Source organism: Schistocerca piceifrons, chromosome 1 (assembly GCF_021461385.2).
Source record: "Schistocerca piceifrons isolate TAMUIC-IGC-003096 chromosome 1, iqSchPice1.1, whole genome shotgun sequence".
In the NCBI taxonomy this organism is placed as follows: Eukaryota; Metazoa; Arthropoda; class Insecta; order Orthoptera; family Acrididae; genus Schistocerca; species Schistocerca piceifrons.
In genome coordinates this window covers 578,713,921-578,733,232 of record NC_060138.1, presented here as the reverse complement: position 1 = coordinate 578,733,232, position 19,312 = coordinate 578,713,921, and the positions used below count along the sequence as shown (strand labels likewise).

The window sequence follows — 19,312 nt, the reverse complement described above, 5'->3', positions numbered from 1 at the left end:
TAGAATCCTACAAGACTGAAGAATGATTTTGGCTCCCCCTTACACTTAGGCTTAGGAAATTTTGCAGTGGCTCGAATTTTCTCATTGTCAGGCAAAATTCCCTTCTCTGTTATTCCCTGTCTCAGTTTCGCCCCAATTTCCCTTTAAGTTCTTGTATGATCATTCCAGGTGTTATAGTTTGCGCTGTGTAGGACGGTGGCCCTATTTTCAGCTGTTCTGTGCATCCCCCACCATTAACTTCTAGCAGCCAGTAAGATTCATTCTCTTTCCAAGTGGCTAGCTGCGAGTTACAAACTAGACCGTGAGAATATCTCTCCTGCATGCTGTACTGTTGCCGTATTTCATGACAGTGCAGTTTCTTTCACAGAGCGACTGAATTATTCATTTAGAAATCGATGTTACTTTCTTGTAGCAGTATAGCTGTGAAATTGTGTCTGTAAACATTTAGTGTGATTTCCAAATGAATATATCAGGTGACGCAATAAACGTGAAGTTTCTCACAAGCAACTTTAATTAAATTTCGTGCCGATGGAGTATTGTCTTAGTTGTGCAATTGGATTCATGATTTCCTGTGAGGAAGGTCATAGTATGTAGTAATTGATGGAAAACCATCGAGTAAAACAGAAGTGATACCTGGCGCTTGCAAGGAAGTGTTATAGGCGCTCCTCTGTTCCAGATCTAATAAATGATCTTGGAGACAATCTGAGCAGCCCTCTTAGACTGTCTGCAGATGACGCTGTGATTTACGATCTTATAAAGTCATCAGATGATTAAAAAAAATTACAAAGAGACTTAGACAAGATGTCTGCATGGTGAGAAAAGTGGCAGACTCTAAAGAATGAAAAGAACCAAATTTCAGTTTAAAGGATAAAACACTCAAATCTAAAGGCGGTAAATTCAACTAAATACTTAGGGATTACAATGACAAATGACTTAAATTGCAATGATCACTTGGGTAACACTTTGTGAGAAGCAAACCACGGACTGCAATTTATTTGTGGAACACTTCGAAAATGCAAGAGGTCTATTAAAGAGACTACATACACCACACTTTTCCACCCTCTTCTGGATTATTGCTGCCAGTGTGGGATCCAAAGTTGATAGGATTGATCAAAAAGGTTCAAAGAAGGGTAGCTGGTTTTGTATTATCATGAAATAGGGAAGAGACTGTCATGCATATGATACATGAATTGGGCTGGCAATCATAGAAAAAGGTGTTTTTTTTTTTTTTTTTTTTTTTTTTTTTTTTTTTTTTTTTTTTTTTTTTGCAGGATCTTCTCCTGAAATTACAGTCGCCAACTTTCCCCTCAGAGTGTGGAAATACTTTGTTGGGACCCACCTACATAGGGAGGAATGATCATCACAGTAAAATAAGAGAAATTAGAGCTTGCACGGAAGGAGTAAAGTGTTCCCCACTCACTGTTCAAGAGTGGAACAATAGAGAAATAGCTTGAAGCTGGTTCAATGATCACTCTGCCAGACACTTAATGGTGAATTGCAACGGAATCGTGTAGAAGAAGATGTAGATGCTTCACAAGCAGTTGAGGAGATTTATGTACTGCATTTATAACTTTTTCAACTGTGAATCTGAAAGCGATACTTCTATTTTTGACATTTTGAAGACTCGAGAACAAACTGCAGAAGCACATGTCGGCCAGAGAACTGTATAGATAGTAGCAAATAAAAGTGTTGGAGCTGTAGAAACCTCAGTAAAATTTGTTTTCGTGTTGCCTGAAAAGCATTGAAATCGCAAGAAACCTTTAATACAAATAGATGATTTAGATGATGATATTTTAAAGTGCTCCATTTTTGAAATGTATATAAGAAGGGAATACTCAGCACTACAAAAGCTTGTTGCAGTTATGCCTAAACAAAGTGGTTTCAAAGGTAGTGCTTCATCAGTGCAAAGAGTTTTAAAAAACATTGGTTTCAAATATATTAAGAAGAGAGTTTTTAATTGAAAGAAGTGATATAGCAGCAGCACAAACCACATCCCTTATGAAGATGCATGATACAAGAGGAGGAGGTAGTTCTATAGTATATTATATTGATGACGTGTGGGTGAATCAAAATCATTCCACAAATACCTGCTGGAAAATGAGTGATGGTACTGGCAGTTTTAAAGTTCCCATAGGAAAAGTTTCTCAGGTACTTGTTCTGCATACTGGGTCTTCTTCTGATTTTATTCCTGACAGTAAACTTGTATTTTTGTGTAAGAAAAACAGTAGTGACTATACTGACTACCATTCGGAAATAACCGCTGTCATTGTCAAGTAGTGGTTCACTGGACAATTCTTGCCATACCTTGCTTCCAAGTCAGTCATTGTAATTACCATGCCAGTTATCATTCAGCTGTTACAGAGAAATGACCAAATATGAGCACCAGGAAAGAGGGGATATTGTGCTCTTGCTGAAAAATAAAAATATTATGGACAATATAAGACAGACTAGTGCTGAACTCCAGCAGCTCTTTAATTTATAAAAGTCATGTGACAGAATGTACAAATTTTACTTTCTCGCATGAGAAGTGGTCACACAGTTTTGCGTTTACCCACATATCACTATCAGCATAATCCAGTAGAATTAAATTGCACACAGGTTACAAGCTATGTGAGGAAAAAACAAAACTTTCAAGAAAACAGACACTGAAATGTTGCACATGAAGCAATAGACAGTGTCCCCTTCAGCCTGGGCACACTGTGTGCAGCACGCTGAAAAGTTTCAGAAATAAGACTTTGACAGGGGGTGACATGTACTTGAATAGCAGATGGTATTACAAAGTAAAATAATGACCTTTCTTGGTTATTCACCAAAAACTCCAATATTTTGACATGTAAACCCCTTTCATTTTCAAGACATGAACTGGAAAATGCCATAAAATGAAAGTGAGGGTTACCTGTCAAGATATCGGTGGTTTTCGACATTATCGGTCAGCATTCCATTGAGCTATTCACAGAAAATGGTTAATTGTTAGCTCGTTCAATGGATCATAAATGCGTTCTCCCACTATATTATCGAATGAATTAGTTTACACTCATAATGTGTATTGACAGTGAGAAATATGATAATATACTGTCAATTTATATGATAGTCTTTTGCACTGGTCTTTGCCACCAGTAATTCTTTTTTAATGCATAGTGATTTACATTGAACTGCAGTGAAACACACTCTCATAGGTGCATTATACACATTTTAAAAAAATTGTACGGATTAGAAACAGTTGCCAAACAAATCTAATGATTTTTGTTTGACTGTGAAGTTTATTTTGTTATGTATTATATTTTTTATTTATAATACTGGCCAAATCACAATAAATGCCAGTTAGTGCAACCTTCTTCAATGATCTTGTCAGTAGGCACGTGTCGTTTTGAGAAAAATTGCACTCTAAGCGGCATCAGTTGTTCTTGCCTTCTGACGTCACTCAGACGATTGCCATGGAGCAGTGGACACAACCTCAACATGTGAAGTAAGATTGTTGCCCGCAGCAACATAGTTCAGCAACGCATACGTCGTTTGCCCACTCTCTTCTGCCACACATGCACAAACGTCATCCCTTCCACATTTCCCTATCACTCCACCTCAATGCACGGAAGTGCCATCCTACGTGACTCGGGGTATAATAGATAATAGAATGTCATCTACATTAATAGTTAATTTGGCTAACAATTACTTTTCCAAACCAAAGTCCAACCCATAGTATATTCAACTACAGAAACATTCAACCAAAATGGAATTGCACAATACTGGAAACATTTGCCATAATATAAAAATGCAGTATACTTTCTAGAGTCTAATTCAGTATGATGAAAGTCAAGACTAGTCATGTATTTTATATTCTCAAATTTGTTCAGTAACTCATCCACGTTTTCTGGGCGATCCCCGCCCCCCACCCCCCGTTCCCCCCATGCCGCCCCTAGTACTTGTTCCAATGCCTCAAGTCCAGACCTAGCCTAATCCCGCCATCTCGTTTAGACACTACCACAAATGAGTTATCATATTATCTAAAACTTCTGTCCACTACCCTCCACTTTCGCATTTTCCGTTAACTCCCTATCAGCAACCTTTCTCGTACATGTGGTTACTACATAAGGCTTCATGAAACACGGTTCATGAGGTTTCAGCTTTAGTTTACATTGATGCTTCTTCACTTTACTGGTCTCTCATCAAAAATATCATTATATTCCCATAAAAAAAAATTTCTAGTTCATCTTTATCCTTTGTATTCAAAGCTTCAGCATCCCCTATTTTTTTGCTACAAGTTCAGTGTAAGAATCATTAGTTATTTCCCAGTCACAAAATTCTTCATCTTCCTTATGGTATCCTCTGTCATCAAATTCCTCTAAAGACACCCCCACCCCACACCCTCCTTTCCCTGAGTTCATTGCTATTATTGTTATTTATCATCGTAATGTCTGTCTCGCCAGAAATTCCTCTCTTAGGATCAGTAAATGACCATGTCACCTCATCCTGTTTAAAACCAACTTTAGCCGTGACAGTCCAATTCATTCCCAGTATTAAACCTTCATTCAGAGTCTCATTCACTAAACATCTTTGCACAAAAGAAACATCATTTATCTTGAAAAATAACAGAACTTTTCTGGTAATCACTTAACTACTTTTTCCAGTGGCACTTTTAGCATCCCCCCCCCCCCCCCCAATTATCATTTTGAACACAAATACGTGAACTCCCCTGTACATCACAATAATTAACGTTTCCATCTTCATATGACAAATCCTCTTCTATCTCTCTGAAACCCAAACCTTTCTCTTTCTCTACTGATCTTCCACTTTCCAGTCTGTAAGCTTTCCAACATAACTTTGCAATCTATTGGCTCTTCATTAGGCTCAGAATTCATCACCACCCCTTTTTTGATACATCTCATGGCAAATTCCCTTCAAGACAGGCATTTCATTACCATTACCACTATCAACAACATCAAAATAATCACAAGTAACCTCCAGTATCTCATCACTAATCTGCTCACTTCACTTGCTGGCATCAGGATAAGTGGACGCCATTTCACTGATATTAACTGATATAAGCAGATCATTGTGTACTTCCGTATTGTTCACTTTGAGAGTAATGATAGGACCAACAGAATACCATGAAATGACTGCCCAAACCATGACACTTCCACCTCTATGCGTAACTGTTGGAATCAAGCAGTCAGGATTGTAGGCTTCTTTTGGCATTCTCCATATGTAAACCCAGCCTGATGTTGGAAATAACGAAAACTTTGACTCGTTGAACCACATGACATGTTTCCACTGATCAGCCATCCAGGATGTTTTACACTTCTTTACATTGGATGTCGTCACTAATGGTTTTGGTATAGCAGCTCATTTATGAGCATTCACTTTACGGAGTTCTTGGTGAACATTGTCAATAGATACTGTGTCTCAGAGATGGTTATTGAGCTCTGCAGTCATTTTAGCCGCCATAGTTTTGTGTTGTTTTGACACAATTTTTATTAGCATACAATGATCTCTGTCATTCAGTTTTGATTTGCTCTTACTATTACATTTGCACTATGATGTCTTTCCATGTTTTGTGTAGGCTGTCATGACTCTTGAAACAGTTGCTCTTGAAACATTCAGTAAGTTGGCTGTCCTGGTTACTGATGCTCCAGCTAATCAGGCCACCACAAACTGCCCTCTTTGGAACTCTGTTAGGTCTTTTATTGAAAGTCAACTGTGGCCTCTGAATGCAAATATGAAGTGTGCACTACTCGTAAACAACCTGCACTGATGCCTAGTCCATACTGAACACACAGAGTCCCGCACAACACGTGCCTTACCTGTGTTGTTGACCATCACACACAACCATCCCATTACTACCATTGTTCACATTATTTTGCCTATCCCCAGTATATCTCCCTCTCTCTCTTACTCTCTTTTTTTAACTTGCCATGAGATTTAGATATTTTCTCACCCCTCTATCTCAACACATTCAACCTCACCACTGCCCTCTGTATCTCCATCACTCAATAACCTATCAAGACCTAACTCATAACAATTATCATCATTAATTTTGCTAATCAGAACTCTGTTATAGTTACAAGCAAATAAGTTTGTCAACGTATCATCTTCACGATCAACTTCAGCCCTCTTCTTCCTATTTTCTACCTCTTTCATTTCCTTTGATATATCTCCCCAAAATTCCTGCAGCACTCTATCCTATTTACCTGGTGTGAACTACCGTAATCTCTACTGTATAACACCCTCTGAAAATTTCCCCTTCTCTCCTAAAATTATTAGCCTGATTCTGATATCTATTTTCTCTCACCCCAAACCGACAGGCGGTGCGGTTTAGTTTTCCCAATCCCTTTCTTCATGCCAATAGTTATCCATCCTATTACTGTTATATATAATTGTTCTTGATCTCTCTCCTTTTGTCTCTGTCTTGTTGATGATCATTGGGCCATCCCCCACCCTCTCCCATTCTGATACTATCCATGTTCCCTTTGCCTATCCCTCTGTCTCTTATTTCTTTCCCACTCCATGTCTACTTTTATGAACATATTTTAAAAATTGTTCACTAGAGTCATCTGGCCCTTATACTAACCCCCACTGCACAGCATGTGGCAAATGCCAAAGATGCATCTATTTGTATTGCCTCATCTAACAGTTTATCTAAGTATACAGGTGTTTTAGTTGTTGTTCACAAAATCTTCCCTGCAGATGCTACCTTCTTGGAAACATAAGCCATTAAAGAATTGTGAGTTAATAATAGCTTGTTTGATTTCAGACCAAAACTTGCTTAAAAAAAAAAAAACACTTTTTCGAATTTTGTGAAAGTCATATCTGTATGTATATTGTGATTAGCCCACGGCAGTGCTTCCCTATTTAAAAATTTCTTTAAAAAATTAATTTTAAAGTTGTCTGACATTCACTGTTCGTAACATTATCCCTACATTGGTAAAAAAAAGTCCTGGGGTGGAGTTTGTTTTCTCCAGGAAAGTTCTTCATGTTTATACCAGTCCAAGTACTACTGTTGTTACTACAAAAATTCCTGGTTATATTTCATCTAACTTTGCCGTAACACTTGAAATATTATTAATGCATCATTAAATATTCTGTTTGATTCAATCAATTTCGGATTTATACTGTCACTCTTATTTTTTATCATAGAATGTAAGAATTTTAGGTTCTTGTCATTGCTCTCTGTCTCATTCATCAGTTTGTTTTGTACCTTCTCAGTTTTAGTTTCTGCAGAACTAATATGAGCTCCAAACTTACTACACTCTGTGTTTACATACATTTTAAAATTATTTAAAGCCCCTTCTAACCCCTCAGTTATCTCTACAGTTTTCTCTACCTGAACTTTGTCATCATCTAGACCTTTTCTGATACAATTTAGTGCTTGACACTGCCTCTCCTTTGTATTGAAACTATTTAATTTTTTGCATAATTTCTCACTGTTTTTCAATTTTTTCCCAATCTGGCTGTCTGTCTTCTGACTTTGTTTATCCAGTATCTCCCCAGTTAGTTTCACAAGCTTATTAAAAAGGTTGCTACTATCGCCAACTGTTGTTGTTGTTGTCTTCAGTCCAGAGACTGGTTTGATGCAGCTCTCCATGCTACTCTATCCTGTGCAAGCTTCTTCATCTCCCAGTACTTACTGCAACCTACATCCTTCTGAATCTGCTTATAGTATTCATCTCTTGGTCTCCCTCTATGATTTTTACCCTCCACGCTGCCCTCCAGTACTAAATTGGTGATCCCTTGATGCCTCAGAACATGTTCTACCAACCGATCCCTTCTTCTAGTCAAGTTGTATCACAGATTTCTTTTCTCCCCAATTCTATTCAATACCTCCTCATTAGTTACATGACCTACCCATCTGATCTTCAGCATTTTTCTGCAGCACCACACATTTTGAAAGCTTCTATTTTCTTCTTGTCCAAACTATTTATCATCCATGTTTCACTTCCATACATAGCTACACTCCATACAAATACTTTCAGAAACGACTTCCTAACACTTAAATCTATACTCGATGTTAACAAATTTCTCTTCTTCAGAAATGCTTTCCTTGCCATTGCCAGTCTACATTTTATAGCCTCTCTACTTCGACCATCATCAGTCATTTTGCTCCCCAAATATCAAAAATCATTTACTACTTTAAGCATCTCATTTCCTAATCTAATTTCCTCAGCATCACCCGATTTAATTTGACTGCATTCCATTATCCTCATTTTGCTTTTGTTGATGTTCATCTTATATCCTCCTTTCAAGACACCGTCCATTATGTTCAGCTGCTCTTCCAGGTCCGTTGCTGTCTCTGACAGAATTACAATGTCATCAGCAGACCTCAGAGTTTTTATTTCTTCTCAATGGATTTTAATTCCTACTCCAAATTTTTCTTTTGTTTCCTTTACTGCTTGCTCAATATACAGATTGAATAACACCAGGGATAGGCTACAACCCTGTATCACTCCCTTCCCAACCCCTACTTCCCTTTCATGCCATCTGGTTTCTGTACAGAACATAAATAGCCTTTTGCTCCCCGTATTTTACCACTGCCACCTTCAGAATTTGAAAGTGGGTATTCCAGTCAACATTGTCAAAAGCTTTCTCTAAATCTACAAATGCTAGAAACGTAGGTTTGCCTTTCCTTAATCTATTTTCTAAGAAAAGTCGTAGGGTTAGTATTGCCTCACGTGTTCCAACATTTTCACGGAATTCAAAATGATCTTCCCTGAGGTCAACTTCTACCAGTTTTTCCATTCGTCTGTAAAGAATTTGCTTCAGTATTTTGCAGCTGTGACTTATTACTGATAGTTCAGTAATTTTCACATCTGTCAAATTTTCAGTTCTGTCAACACCTGCTTTCTTTGGGATTGGAATTATTATATTCTTCTTGAAGTCTGAGGGTATTTCGCCTGTCTCATACATCATGCTCACCAGATGGTAGAGTTTTGTCAGTAGTTCTAATGGAATGTTGTCTACTCCCGGGGCCTTGTTTCAGCTTAGATCTTTCAGTGCTCTGTCAAAATCTTCACGCAGTATCCTATCTCCCATTTCATCTTCATCTACATTCTCTTCCATTTCCATAATACTGTACTGAAGTACATCACCCTTGTATAGACTCTCTATATACTCCTTCCACCTTTCTGCTTTCCCTTGCTTAGAACTGGGTTTCCACCTGAGGTCTTGATATTCACACAAGTGGTTCTCTTTTCTCCAAAGGTCTCTTTAATTTTCCTGTAGGCAGTATCTATCATACACCTAAACTTATACTACTGTGGTAGGCATGGGCTTCATGTCTATCTTGACCACAGTAATGCATTCACTATGTTGTTTGTTGTGGCTTACCCACCCTCCTATTGTTTTATTCATTATGAAACCTACTCCAGCATTACCCCTATTTGATTTTGTATTTATAACCCTGTATTCACCTGACCAGAAGTCTTGTTCCTCCTCTCACCTAACTTCACTAATTCCCACTATATCTAACTTTAACCTATCCATTTCCCTTTTTAAATTTTGTAGCGTACCTGCCCAATTAAGGGATCTGATGTTCCGTGCTCCGTTCCGTAGAACGCCAGTTTTCTTTATCCTGATAACAATGTCCTCCTGAGTAGTCTCCACCCGGAGATCCAAATGGGGGACTATTTTACCTCCAGAATATTTTACCAAAGAGGACGCCATCATCATTTAACCATACAGTAAAGCTGCATGCCCTCGAGAAAAATTACAGCTGCAGTTTCCCCTTGCTTTCAGCCAGCATAGCATGGCCGTTTTGGTTAGTGTTACAAGGCCAGATGAGTCAATCATCCAGACTGTTGCCCCTGCAACTACTGAAAAGGCTGCTGCCCCTCTTCAGGAACCACACATTTGTGTGGCATCTCAACAGATACCTCCCCATTGTTATTGCACCTACGGTACGGTTATCTGATTCGCTGAGGAATGTAAGCCTACCCTCCAATGCCAAGGTCCATGGTTCATATTTCCAAGAGTACCAGAACCTGTACAGAAAATTGGAATAGAGAACAACATAAACATCATTTCCACCCTTTTTATTGCTCATGAAAACCACACATTGCATGTTATACCACCATACAACGAGACCTTCAGAGATGGTGATCCAGATTGCTGTAAACACAGGTACCTCTAATTCCCAGTAGCATGTCCTCTTGCATTGGTGTATGCCTGTATTCGTCGTGGCATACTATCCACAAGTTCATCAAGGCACTGTTTGTGCAGATTATGCCACTCACCAGCGGCGATTCGGCATAGATCCCTCAGATTCGTTGGTGGGTCACGTCGTCCATAAACAGCCCTTTTCAAACTATCCCAGACATGTTTGATAGGGTTCATGTCTGGAGAACATGCTGGCCACTCTAATTGAATGAGGTTGTTATCCTGAAGGAAGTCATTCACAAGATGCACACGATCGGGGCGCAAATTGTCATCTATGAAGACGAATGCCTCGCCAATATGCTGCCAGTATGGTTGCGCTGTTGGTCGGAGGATGGCATTCACGTATCATACAGCCATTATGGCACCTTCCATGACCACCAGCAGCGTATGTCGACCCTACATAATGCCACCCCAAAACAGCAGGGAACCTCCACCTTGCTGCACTCGCTGGACAGTGTGTCTAAGTCATTCAGCCTGGCCGGGTTGCCTTCAAACATGTCTCCGTAGACTGACTGACTGAAGAGAGATGCGACAATCATCGGTGAAGAGAACGTGCTGCCAATCCTGAGCAGTCCATTCGGCATGTTGTTGGGCCCATCTGTACCGTGCTGCATGGTGTCGAGGTTGCAAAGATGGACCTCACCATGGATGTCGGGAGTGAAGTTGTGCACCATGCAGCTTATTGTGCACAGTTTGAGTTGTAACACGATGTTCTGTGGCTGCACGAAAAGCATTATTCTACATGGTGGCATTCATGTCAGGGTTCCTCCGAGCAAGCCATAATGTAGCCCTTGAGCGAGGAATGTCATCGACAGCTCCTGTCTCTCTGTATCTCCTCTATGTCCGAACAACATCGCATTGGTTCACTCCGAGACACCTGGACACTTCCCTCATTGAGAGCCCTTCCTGACACAAAATAAAAATGCGGACGCGATTGATCTGTGGTATTGACAGTCTAGGGATGGTTGAACTACAGACAACATGAGCTGTGTACCTCCTTCCTGGTAGAATGACTGGAACTGATCGGCTGCCGGACCCCCTCCATTTAATAGGCATTGCTCATTCATGGTTGTTTACATCTTTGGGTGGGTTTAGTGACATCTCTGAGCAGTCAAAGAGACTGTGTCTGTGATACAATATCCACAGTCATTATCTACCTTCAGGAGTATTGGGAACCGGGGTGATGCAAAACTTTTTTTGATGTGTGTATTTCCTCATGACTGAAACCTTGAATCGATGAAAAGATATGGTCTGAATCTTCACCTACTACTTCAAATTCTGATTGTATATCACTAACATTATCTTAAACTTTCTTCTCATTATCTTGTATCAAATTTACCATCTCCTCCACCTCTTGGTTGTTGGCCCTACAATTATTGCACATCATGAAAATATAACACACAAAAGCCTTCCTAAACAAAAAGTTCTTCACGTAGTCTACTGAACTAATGACGTTGAAGAAAAGATGAAATAGTGGTAGATGATACACCTTGGTTGTTACAGTATCCAAACTGATTGTAGACGATGGTACTCACAGATCTGCAGCGTAATTTCTGTGTCCTTATAATTTTTTTGGTTCCAGAATGTTTCAGTGTCCTGTCCAAAATTTTACTTTACAAATAATTATAGTGTTCTCTTACTGTCTTTTATTACAATTGTGAGGTCACACCTGTTAAGCTGTGTGATGTTGCTATAACTTTGGCTGTCTTTCGTAACATATAACTTCAAACTCATCACTAAAACAATACTATTAACCATTTGAACACTATTTTAAACTAAACTGAACATTCTTACTAATGCTAACCGTGTTTGTGCCTGTTTAAATATTAATTAGGCTATCACATTTCTTCTGGAGCATTTAGTTGGGAAACTAGTGGGTCATTGTGTTTAGAAACAAAGTATACACTTCAGTTGACTATTGGCTTAATTATCAATGTGATAATTAATATTTCCCACTAAAACACAGTGACAGACACCTTGTGAGTTTTCCTCTTGTGAAAATAGATTATTCTACTCACTAATACTGGTTCGCCGTGTCTTTAAGGAACGGATTTTGAGAGTAAGTCTCTTTGTTTGACCTAGAACAGTTAATGAATTTATAATAGATAACAGTTAATGAATTTATAATAGATAACAGTTAATGAATTTATAATTCCTGTAATCTAATCATTGCTTTTTGCACCAGAAAAAAACTACCAAGATCTGTAATGACATGTCTTTTAACTGTTGTTTTTCTTAAGCATTACTTCACAAACTTTGCACAACAAAACTGAAGTTAGCAATTATCATCAGACTTAAGTTACTTTAATCTTGAGATTTCAAGTAAATGAATTTAAATGAATCAAATTTGTGTGACCACTTTCTTACTTTAATAAACCACATGCAAGGCATTCATTGTTGTTACTTTTCCACATAAAAAAACAGTAATTTTAAGATAGCATTTAAGTAACAGGATGATAGGTACTTGAAATGAAATAGTAAACTGGTGTAAATTAACTTTCAGTATAATGAACCACAGCATTTTTCAACTCTGTCTATTCTAACACAGTCTGGCTCTCCTGTATAGGACTAATGAAGTAAAATGTCATTAGCTGTCTTATCAGAAGCAGTAAAGATGAGAATGTGGTGCAAAAATACTTCTGCAAGTTCTTCACATCTCCTGTTAATTAGGTGGATGAGTCTCCATAATGTTTTAGAAACATCCTTGAAGTAAGGTGGCACAATTCTTGCAGCACCATATTTTAGGTGGGAAAAGTCTTGCTTCCATGGCTGTGATTTGCATGAGATGACTTTTTAAAGGAGGAATGCTAATTATTGACTCTCCATAGTTTGTACCAATGTTAGCACAAATATTTAAAGCCTTGCAGAGTGAACCAAAACATGACCTCACTGTAATAACACTACTGGCAGGCTTCTCTCTACAGTTAATTATGTCCATAGTTTATTTTGTCGTACATAAAAGGTGTTCATGAAGACAGAAAATGGTAAGACGTCCGTGTCAACCTAGTCTCGACACTGTCCATCAGGTGTGCCTGTTGTGCATTTTCTTTCATAGAAAAAGTGTGTACAAAATAGAATGACAAGGGCAAAAGCTTGGCTCTCCTCTGGCCTAGTGGCTTCCTCAGTTACTCAGTGGAATTTTATGTTTTTCATAGTAATTATTCCTCACATTCTAAGGAAGACTTCTGACTTTACATATTGATGTGTTTTATATTCTTAATTATGCAACAATGAAATAAATGTGCAGTTCCTAATCCAACTATACTTTCACAGTGGTTTATTCACATTTCTCTCTGTACAATCATTACATATGAATTAATCAATCAGTTCAGGTGTCAGCAGCACAGTGTGAATGTAAAGTAATGCTGTTCCATTGTAAGTAGATGAGGTGTCGGTGTCTGTCATAATCAAGACAGCTCTACGGGTTGCAAGTTCCTTGGCATACATAGCCAACTTATCATTTAGTGAAAGAGTGTTTCCAGAAAGGCTGAAAATCTCGAAAGTGAAGCTATTATTCTAAAAAATGGCAAGTGAAAACCATCGGCCAATATCACTGCTTCCAATATTCGCCAAAATTTTAGAAAAATTAATAAAGCATCAAATCACTAAATAGGTAAATGGCTGTAAGTTACTAACCAGATCAGCGTGGCTTCCAGGCAGGTAGAAACACAGAAACAGCAGTAAAATGTGCTACATTGAACACGTAATAAAAAAATCTAGAAAAAAGCAATAGCGGAGTAGTAGTAAATTTTGATCTCTCCAAGGCACTTGATACTGTCAATCATAACATCATTTCAGAAAAATTGGAAGCATTAAGTATTCATGTGACATGAAAAAAGTGGTTTGAATCATACCTACAAAACAGAACACAGATTGTGGAACTGAAGTCAACTGACTCAACCAAAAAACCAGTTTAGTATCAGAGGCAAAAAAAGTTGAAGTAGGAGTAATACAAACAGTGTTCTAGGTCCCACATTATTCCTTGTTTATATAAATGGCATTCATATCTCAGATAGTGCAGCCATTGTCATGCTATTTGCAGATGATACTGGTGTAATAATAAGTGTGCCAAAGCAATTGCTGCGTACATATGTCCACTCTTGATTCAGTGCAAACAGGTTGACATTAAATTAAGTAAAAGATATTAAATGTAATTTGAGAAACTAAATCAAAATGTAAATCTAGGTTTGGTGGTGGTCTACAAAGCCATAGACATTTACAAAATCGTTAGGGATTCATGTTGATTGAGACAAAGGTTTTAATGGCCATGTAATAAAGCATGTGCAGAAACTCAATTTAGCCTATTTTACTATTAGGCAGGATGGCATAATTTGACTGCTTTGTCTTTTGAAACATACTGAGTAATATTTTGGGGTTCTACCACTTGTCAGCTAAATCATTGTTTTTAGTTACGGAACAGGGCTATCCGAATAACACACCATCCTTCACAGAGACAATTCTGTATAACAGATACAGGAGCACATTTTTACCTGATTTTTCTGCATAGCTGTAACTGCAGCTCTCACACTATACCTGTCAGTCTAGACTAACCAATTTGTGTCCATACATCATCACTTGACCTGCTGCCCAGGGGAAAATAAGCATTGAAGGCTTGCTCTTGCCACATGTACTTGGAGGTGCTGTCCAATGCAAAAATGTATGATCTGTGATAGCTATAATTATTAGTCTGCAAATGACATATGTATCATGGCTCACCTTGCAGATTTTCAGACAAATGCTGACGTCTATAGTTACAATACCCAAGATGCACAGCACTCCATAGTCAGCAAACAAAAATAACAAACACACAAAGGCATGCGTGCTATGTTGGTATTAAACTTAACAACAGCCTGACGCTCTACATCAGAAAGTTAGAAGATGAAAATAAATTTAAAGCAGAATCTATGAAATATTTCCACTCGACCAATGTTTTCACTTGCTGACTGGCTTTGATGGCCAATAACATTATTACAAAAATGGTTTATAGTAAGGCAAAACTGAAAATAATATCTTTTGACCATAATCCTTTTCATTTGATTTGCATATTTATTGCATAGATGTTGTCTGATGTACAGTGACATGCTGAAAAGTAGTGACTCCAAATTTTTTATTCTGTTCTCAGTATTGGTTGAGGTATTAGATATGAAAGTGCTTGAGAAACCTATAATCGACTTTGTAACTGCAGTAAATATGCCTCCAATTGAAATCAATAGAAGAATGAAAGCCGTTTGTGGTGGTGATTGTATTGACATCAGTAATGTGGAACACTGGCTTTTTAGTGCTCATAATGAAGGAAATGGTGGTGCTAACCTCATTGTATGTGACAAAGCTCAGAGTGAACAACTGCATATGGCAACTGACAATGCTCATTGGAATTATATTGCTACCCTTCAGAGAAAATCATCGCTTAACACAGACAAAGCTCTCATATATGTGTGGCACATCATGAGAGCATGTACAGGTCATCATTGCTGAACCATGATACAAAAAACAGTGTGCACAGTGGTTCCTCAAATGCTCACTCCTGACCTGAAACAGAGATGATTGGACATCTGTCAACAATTTGTTTTGCGTTTTGAGTGAGTGTGATGGGTTCCTTAACAACATTGTGACATGTGATGAAAGCGGGTTTCATCATTTTGATCCAGAAAACAAGACATTATCAATGAAGTTCTACCACAAAGGATCACCGATGCAAAAAAAAGTTCAAGACCGTGCCACCAGCAGGCAGTCGTGCTCACAGTCTTCTGAGATGTTCAACGTGTGGAGCTTCGGCCTGCAGAACCCTCAGAAAACTGAAAGCGCGAATTCAAAGAGTCTGTCCACATGACGCGACAATGCCAGACCACACAGAAGCACTGCCGCATCTGCAACAATTCAATGCCTTGTGTTCGCTGGTATCGATTATCTTCTTTACATTCCCGACTTGGTCCCATCTGATTTTCATCCATTTTGAAAACATAAAGAATGCCTTTGAGGACTTCACTTTGATAGTGATGAAGGAGTGCAAGTAGAAGTGAGGTTGTGGCTCTGTCAACAAAGTCAAACACTCTACAGTGACAGATAGTATCAGAAAATTGGTCTCTCATTGTGATAATTGAGTTCATCTCCAGGGTGACTGTTGAGGAAAAAGTATGTAGACATGAGGAGTAAATATGTAGAATGTTAATAAAGTTATTTAAAAAAAATGGTATATTTCGTCCTTGGTGGAAATTTATGGTGCTAGAGACGCTTTACACAGAAGATAGTTTAGCATGCTAATTACGACAGTAGAATTAACAGGAACTGCTTGAATATGCAGCCATTGGCCTGTATGTCCGCTGTACATCTTCACACCATTGACTGTCATGTCTGTGCAAAGATTCCTTGCATATCCACTGTGTTACCAACAGCAAAAACAGTTCTAATGATGAGGTCTTCTTTTCTTTACACAACAGTTTCATACACAGCAGCTTCATGGGTCCCCAGAGGAAGAAATCCAGACACGTGAGGTCGGGTAACCTGAGTGGTCGGGCCATATGACCACCTCGACCGATCTATTGATTCGCAAAGGTGACTCTTGGACGAGTCCTCACAGCATTGCTGAAATGGCTGGCACCCAATTGCACTGGAAGTACATCCTTTGTCTAACATTCAGAGGTACATCCTCCAGCAGTTCTGGCAACGCATGTTCCACAAAGATGCAATACCTACGACCACTTCCAAATGGAAGAACACATGGTCCAGTCAACCTATCGCTGAGAATGCCGTCCCACACATTAACACCTAATCGCTGTTGATGAGCACGAGGTCAAGTACCTCGTGGATTCACATGAGCCCAAACATGTGATTTGTCAGTGTATAAAACCTCGGCCAGTAATGAGAGGTGCAGGACAGTCTGTTGTAAAAAACATTGTGCAAACTGCACGCATAGAGGAAAATCTCCAGTGCTAGTGCTACCGTGTGCTGAAGACGAAAGGATGTAGCTGTTGATTATGTCTGACACCAAGGATGTGTGCAGTATATTGTGTACTAGTATGTGGAGTGCCTTCAACATCTCACAGAATGTCAACCTACATTACAGAAGTTTGCACTGTTCGATTCCGGCCTGTATCACGCATACTTGCACGGAAAATTAGTTTGGAAAGCACTGTTGATACTCTCGCATTGTAGCTCGTTCTTTTCCATCCACAGACCTGTATACCATACGCATGTCAGCCATTTATTAATGGAAATGCATTTAGAGCTGTGTGGAATCATCACGAGATGCTGCTTATGTTCTGGCATATTCTGACATTAGTTTTCAGTCATTCCTGTTTCTGTTACTATAATATTCATAGCCCTTTTTTCTCCCCAAAGCAATTTAAAATGTAGTTTGAAGGTACTTGAATTTTTAGCTGAGAGAGTACAGTTACTAAAATATTTACATAAGGTTTCACAACTATTGCAGAGAGCATATGGGTGTTTTGTATTTCATCTGAACTGTTTTAATAAACCAGCAATACCTGACATTACGTACACCTTGGAACATATTGTAAATGTTATAAATGAAAATCTAGGAAATTTTACACACATGAAAAAGAGGAAACCATATCTTTCGAAAGAAGTGAAAATTTACATATGCCTCCTAAAAGCACCTTATGGCATTCTTACTGAAATATTGATTTTAATTAGTTAGTTAGTTTTTTTTTTTTTTTTTTTTTTTTTTTTTTTTTTTTTTTTTTTTTTTTTTTTTTGCAGATAGCTCGAAAACAAACAAAGTAAGTACTAAAAGCAATTCACAAAATGTTTGTTTGTAAGAAACTGACAGAAACAAATGACCTCTGAATTGATAATCACAGGGAATCTTTGCAATAGTCTGTTGTATTGTATGTCTGTGACATCCTATTTCTGACTGCCCATCATTAATGTTAGAATAATGTTACTTCATATTGCTTCAAATGACATGGAAATAAAGATGCACAACAATGTAGCTGTAAATATTCACAGCATGTGCAAGTTTGACCTGAAAATTTCAAATATCATTAAAAGCTGTTTTAAATTGGTGCGAAGAAATTTAGCAAAATAAAGATAAAACAAACAATAGAAAATCCAGGATAGACTGGTACAACTAACTACTCAGAGTTAAAGCTTTCAGCCATTAAGGCCTTTGTCAAATACACACACACAACTGCAGTCTCAGGCAACTGAAACCACACTTTTTATCTTTTTGTTGTGCCTAACTGCAACTCGATTCAGCACCTCCGTTATATGGTGAGTAGAAAATTAAAGATATTTTCACAATAAACACATAAATGACCAAAAACTGTTAACAGCTACTGAAGTTGAACCCACACTTTGAACCTCATTGTGCTTTAACTCGAGGGAAAGAGTAACTGAAAAGTTTTTATTCAGCACTGAATCATAAAAGTGCATTACTGAAGCTTTCTTTTTTATGTAAGACAGATTAAAGTTAGAAAAATAGTTTTTAACCTCCAGTTTTCCATGTAATAAATCTTTATTTATGTTTCACAGGTGGCCTTTCATCCAGCATTTCAAGTACACCACATAAGCCTCACCAAAGGTTAAGTGAACCAGCTCATTAAGAATGATGTTGGTGCCTTTTTGTTTTATTTAGAAGAACAATCTATATTTTTCAAAAACAAAACTGTTTTATATAAATCAATGTATGATTTGGGTTTCTTTGTCTGCTTGTAACTATTTTTTAACACTTGATACAGGAGTTCCTAATTGTGATGATGCGTTGGTTTATATTTCGTGTAAATAACTTTTTTGTGAATTTTGTTTATTTATAATGATGGCAAATGATTTTATGTTAAGCTAATAAAGCATTCATATTTTTTCTGTTTCATTTCCATACTACTTCTTAACTATTTATCCCATGTCTTAGTTTCCATCAGAGACTACATTATCAATTATTATTACCAAACCAATCTGGTACAGTATGTTATTTATGTTTCTTAGACATTAATCTAAAAAAATCAATATATATTTCTGAGAAGACTCAATAAAATTAAAAGAAAAGTATTCCTAGCTTTCAGAATGGTTAGTTGCTTCAGCAGTGAGGAAGGAGGAATAGGTTTTGGAAGTTGCGGAAGCGAGAGTAGGTATTCAGATCCCTGGGTGAGAGGGACCTACCTGATGTATGGGTGAGGGGAAACAAAAATCTTGATCCTTTGTGAGGCTG

General features: G+C 38.0%; 1 protein-coding gene across 1 annotated transcript in view; it reads left to right on the top strand.

Moving 5' to 3' along the window:
• The window catches only part of LOC124802405 (charged multivesicular body protein 7), a 216,973-nt gene extending 197,999 nt beyond the window's left edge, over positions 1-18,974 (top strand). The window contains exon 7 of the mRNA XM_047263165.1: positions 18,640-18,974. Coding sequence (XP_047119121.1) covers positions 18,640-18,710 — 71 coding nt within the window. The 3' untranslated portion in view covers positions 18,711-18,974. The remainder of the gene's footprint in view (positions 1-18,639) is intronic.
• The last annotated feature ends 338 nt before the right edge of the window (positions 18,975-19,312 follow it).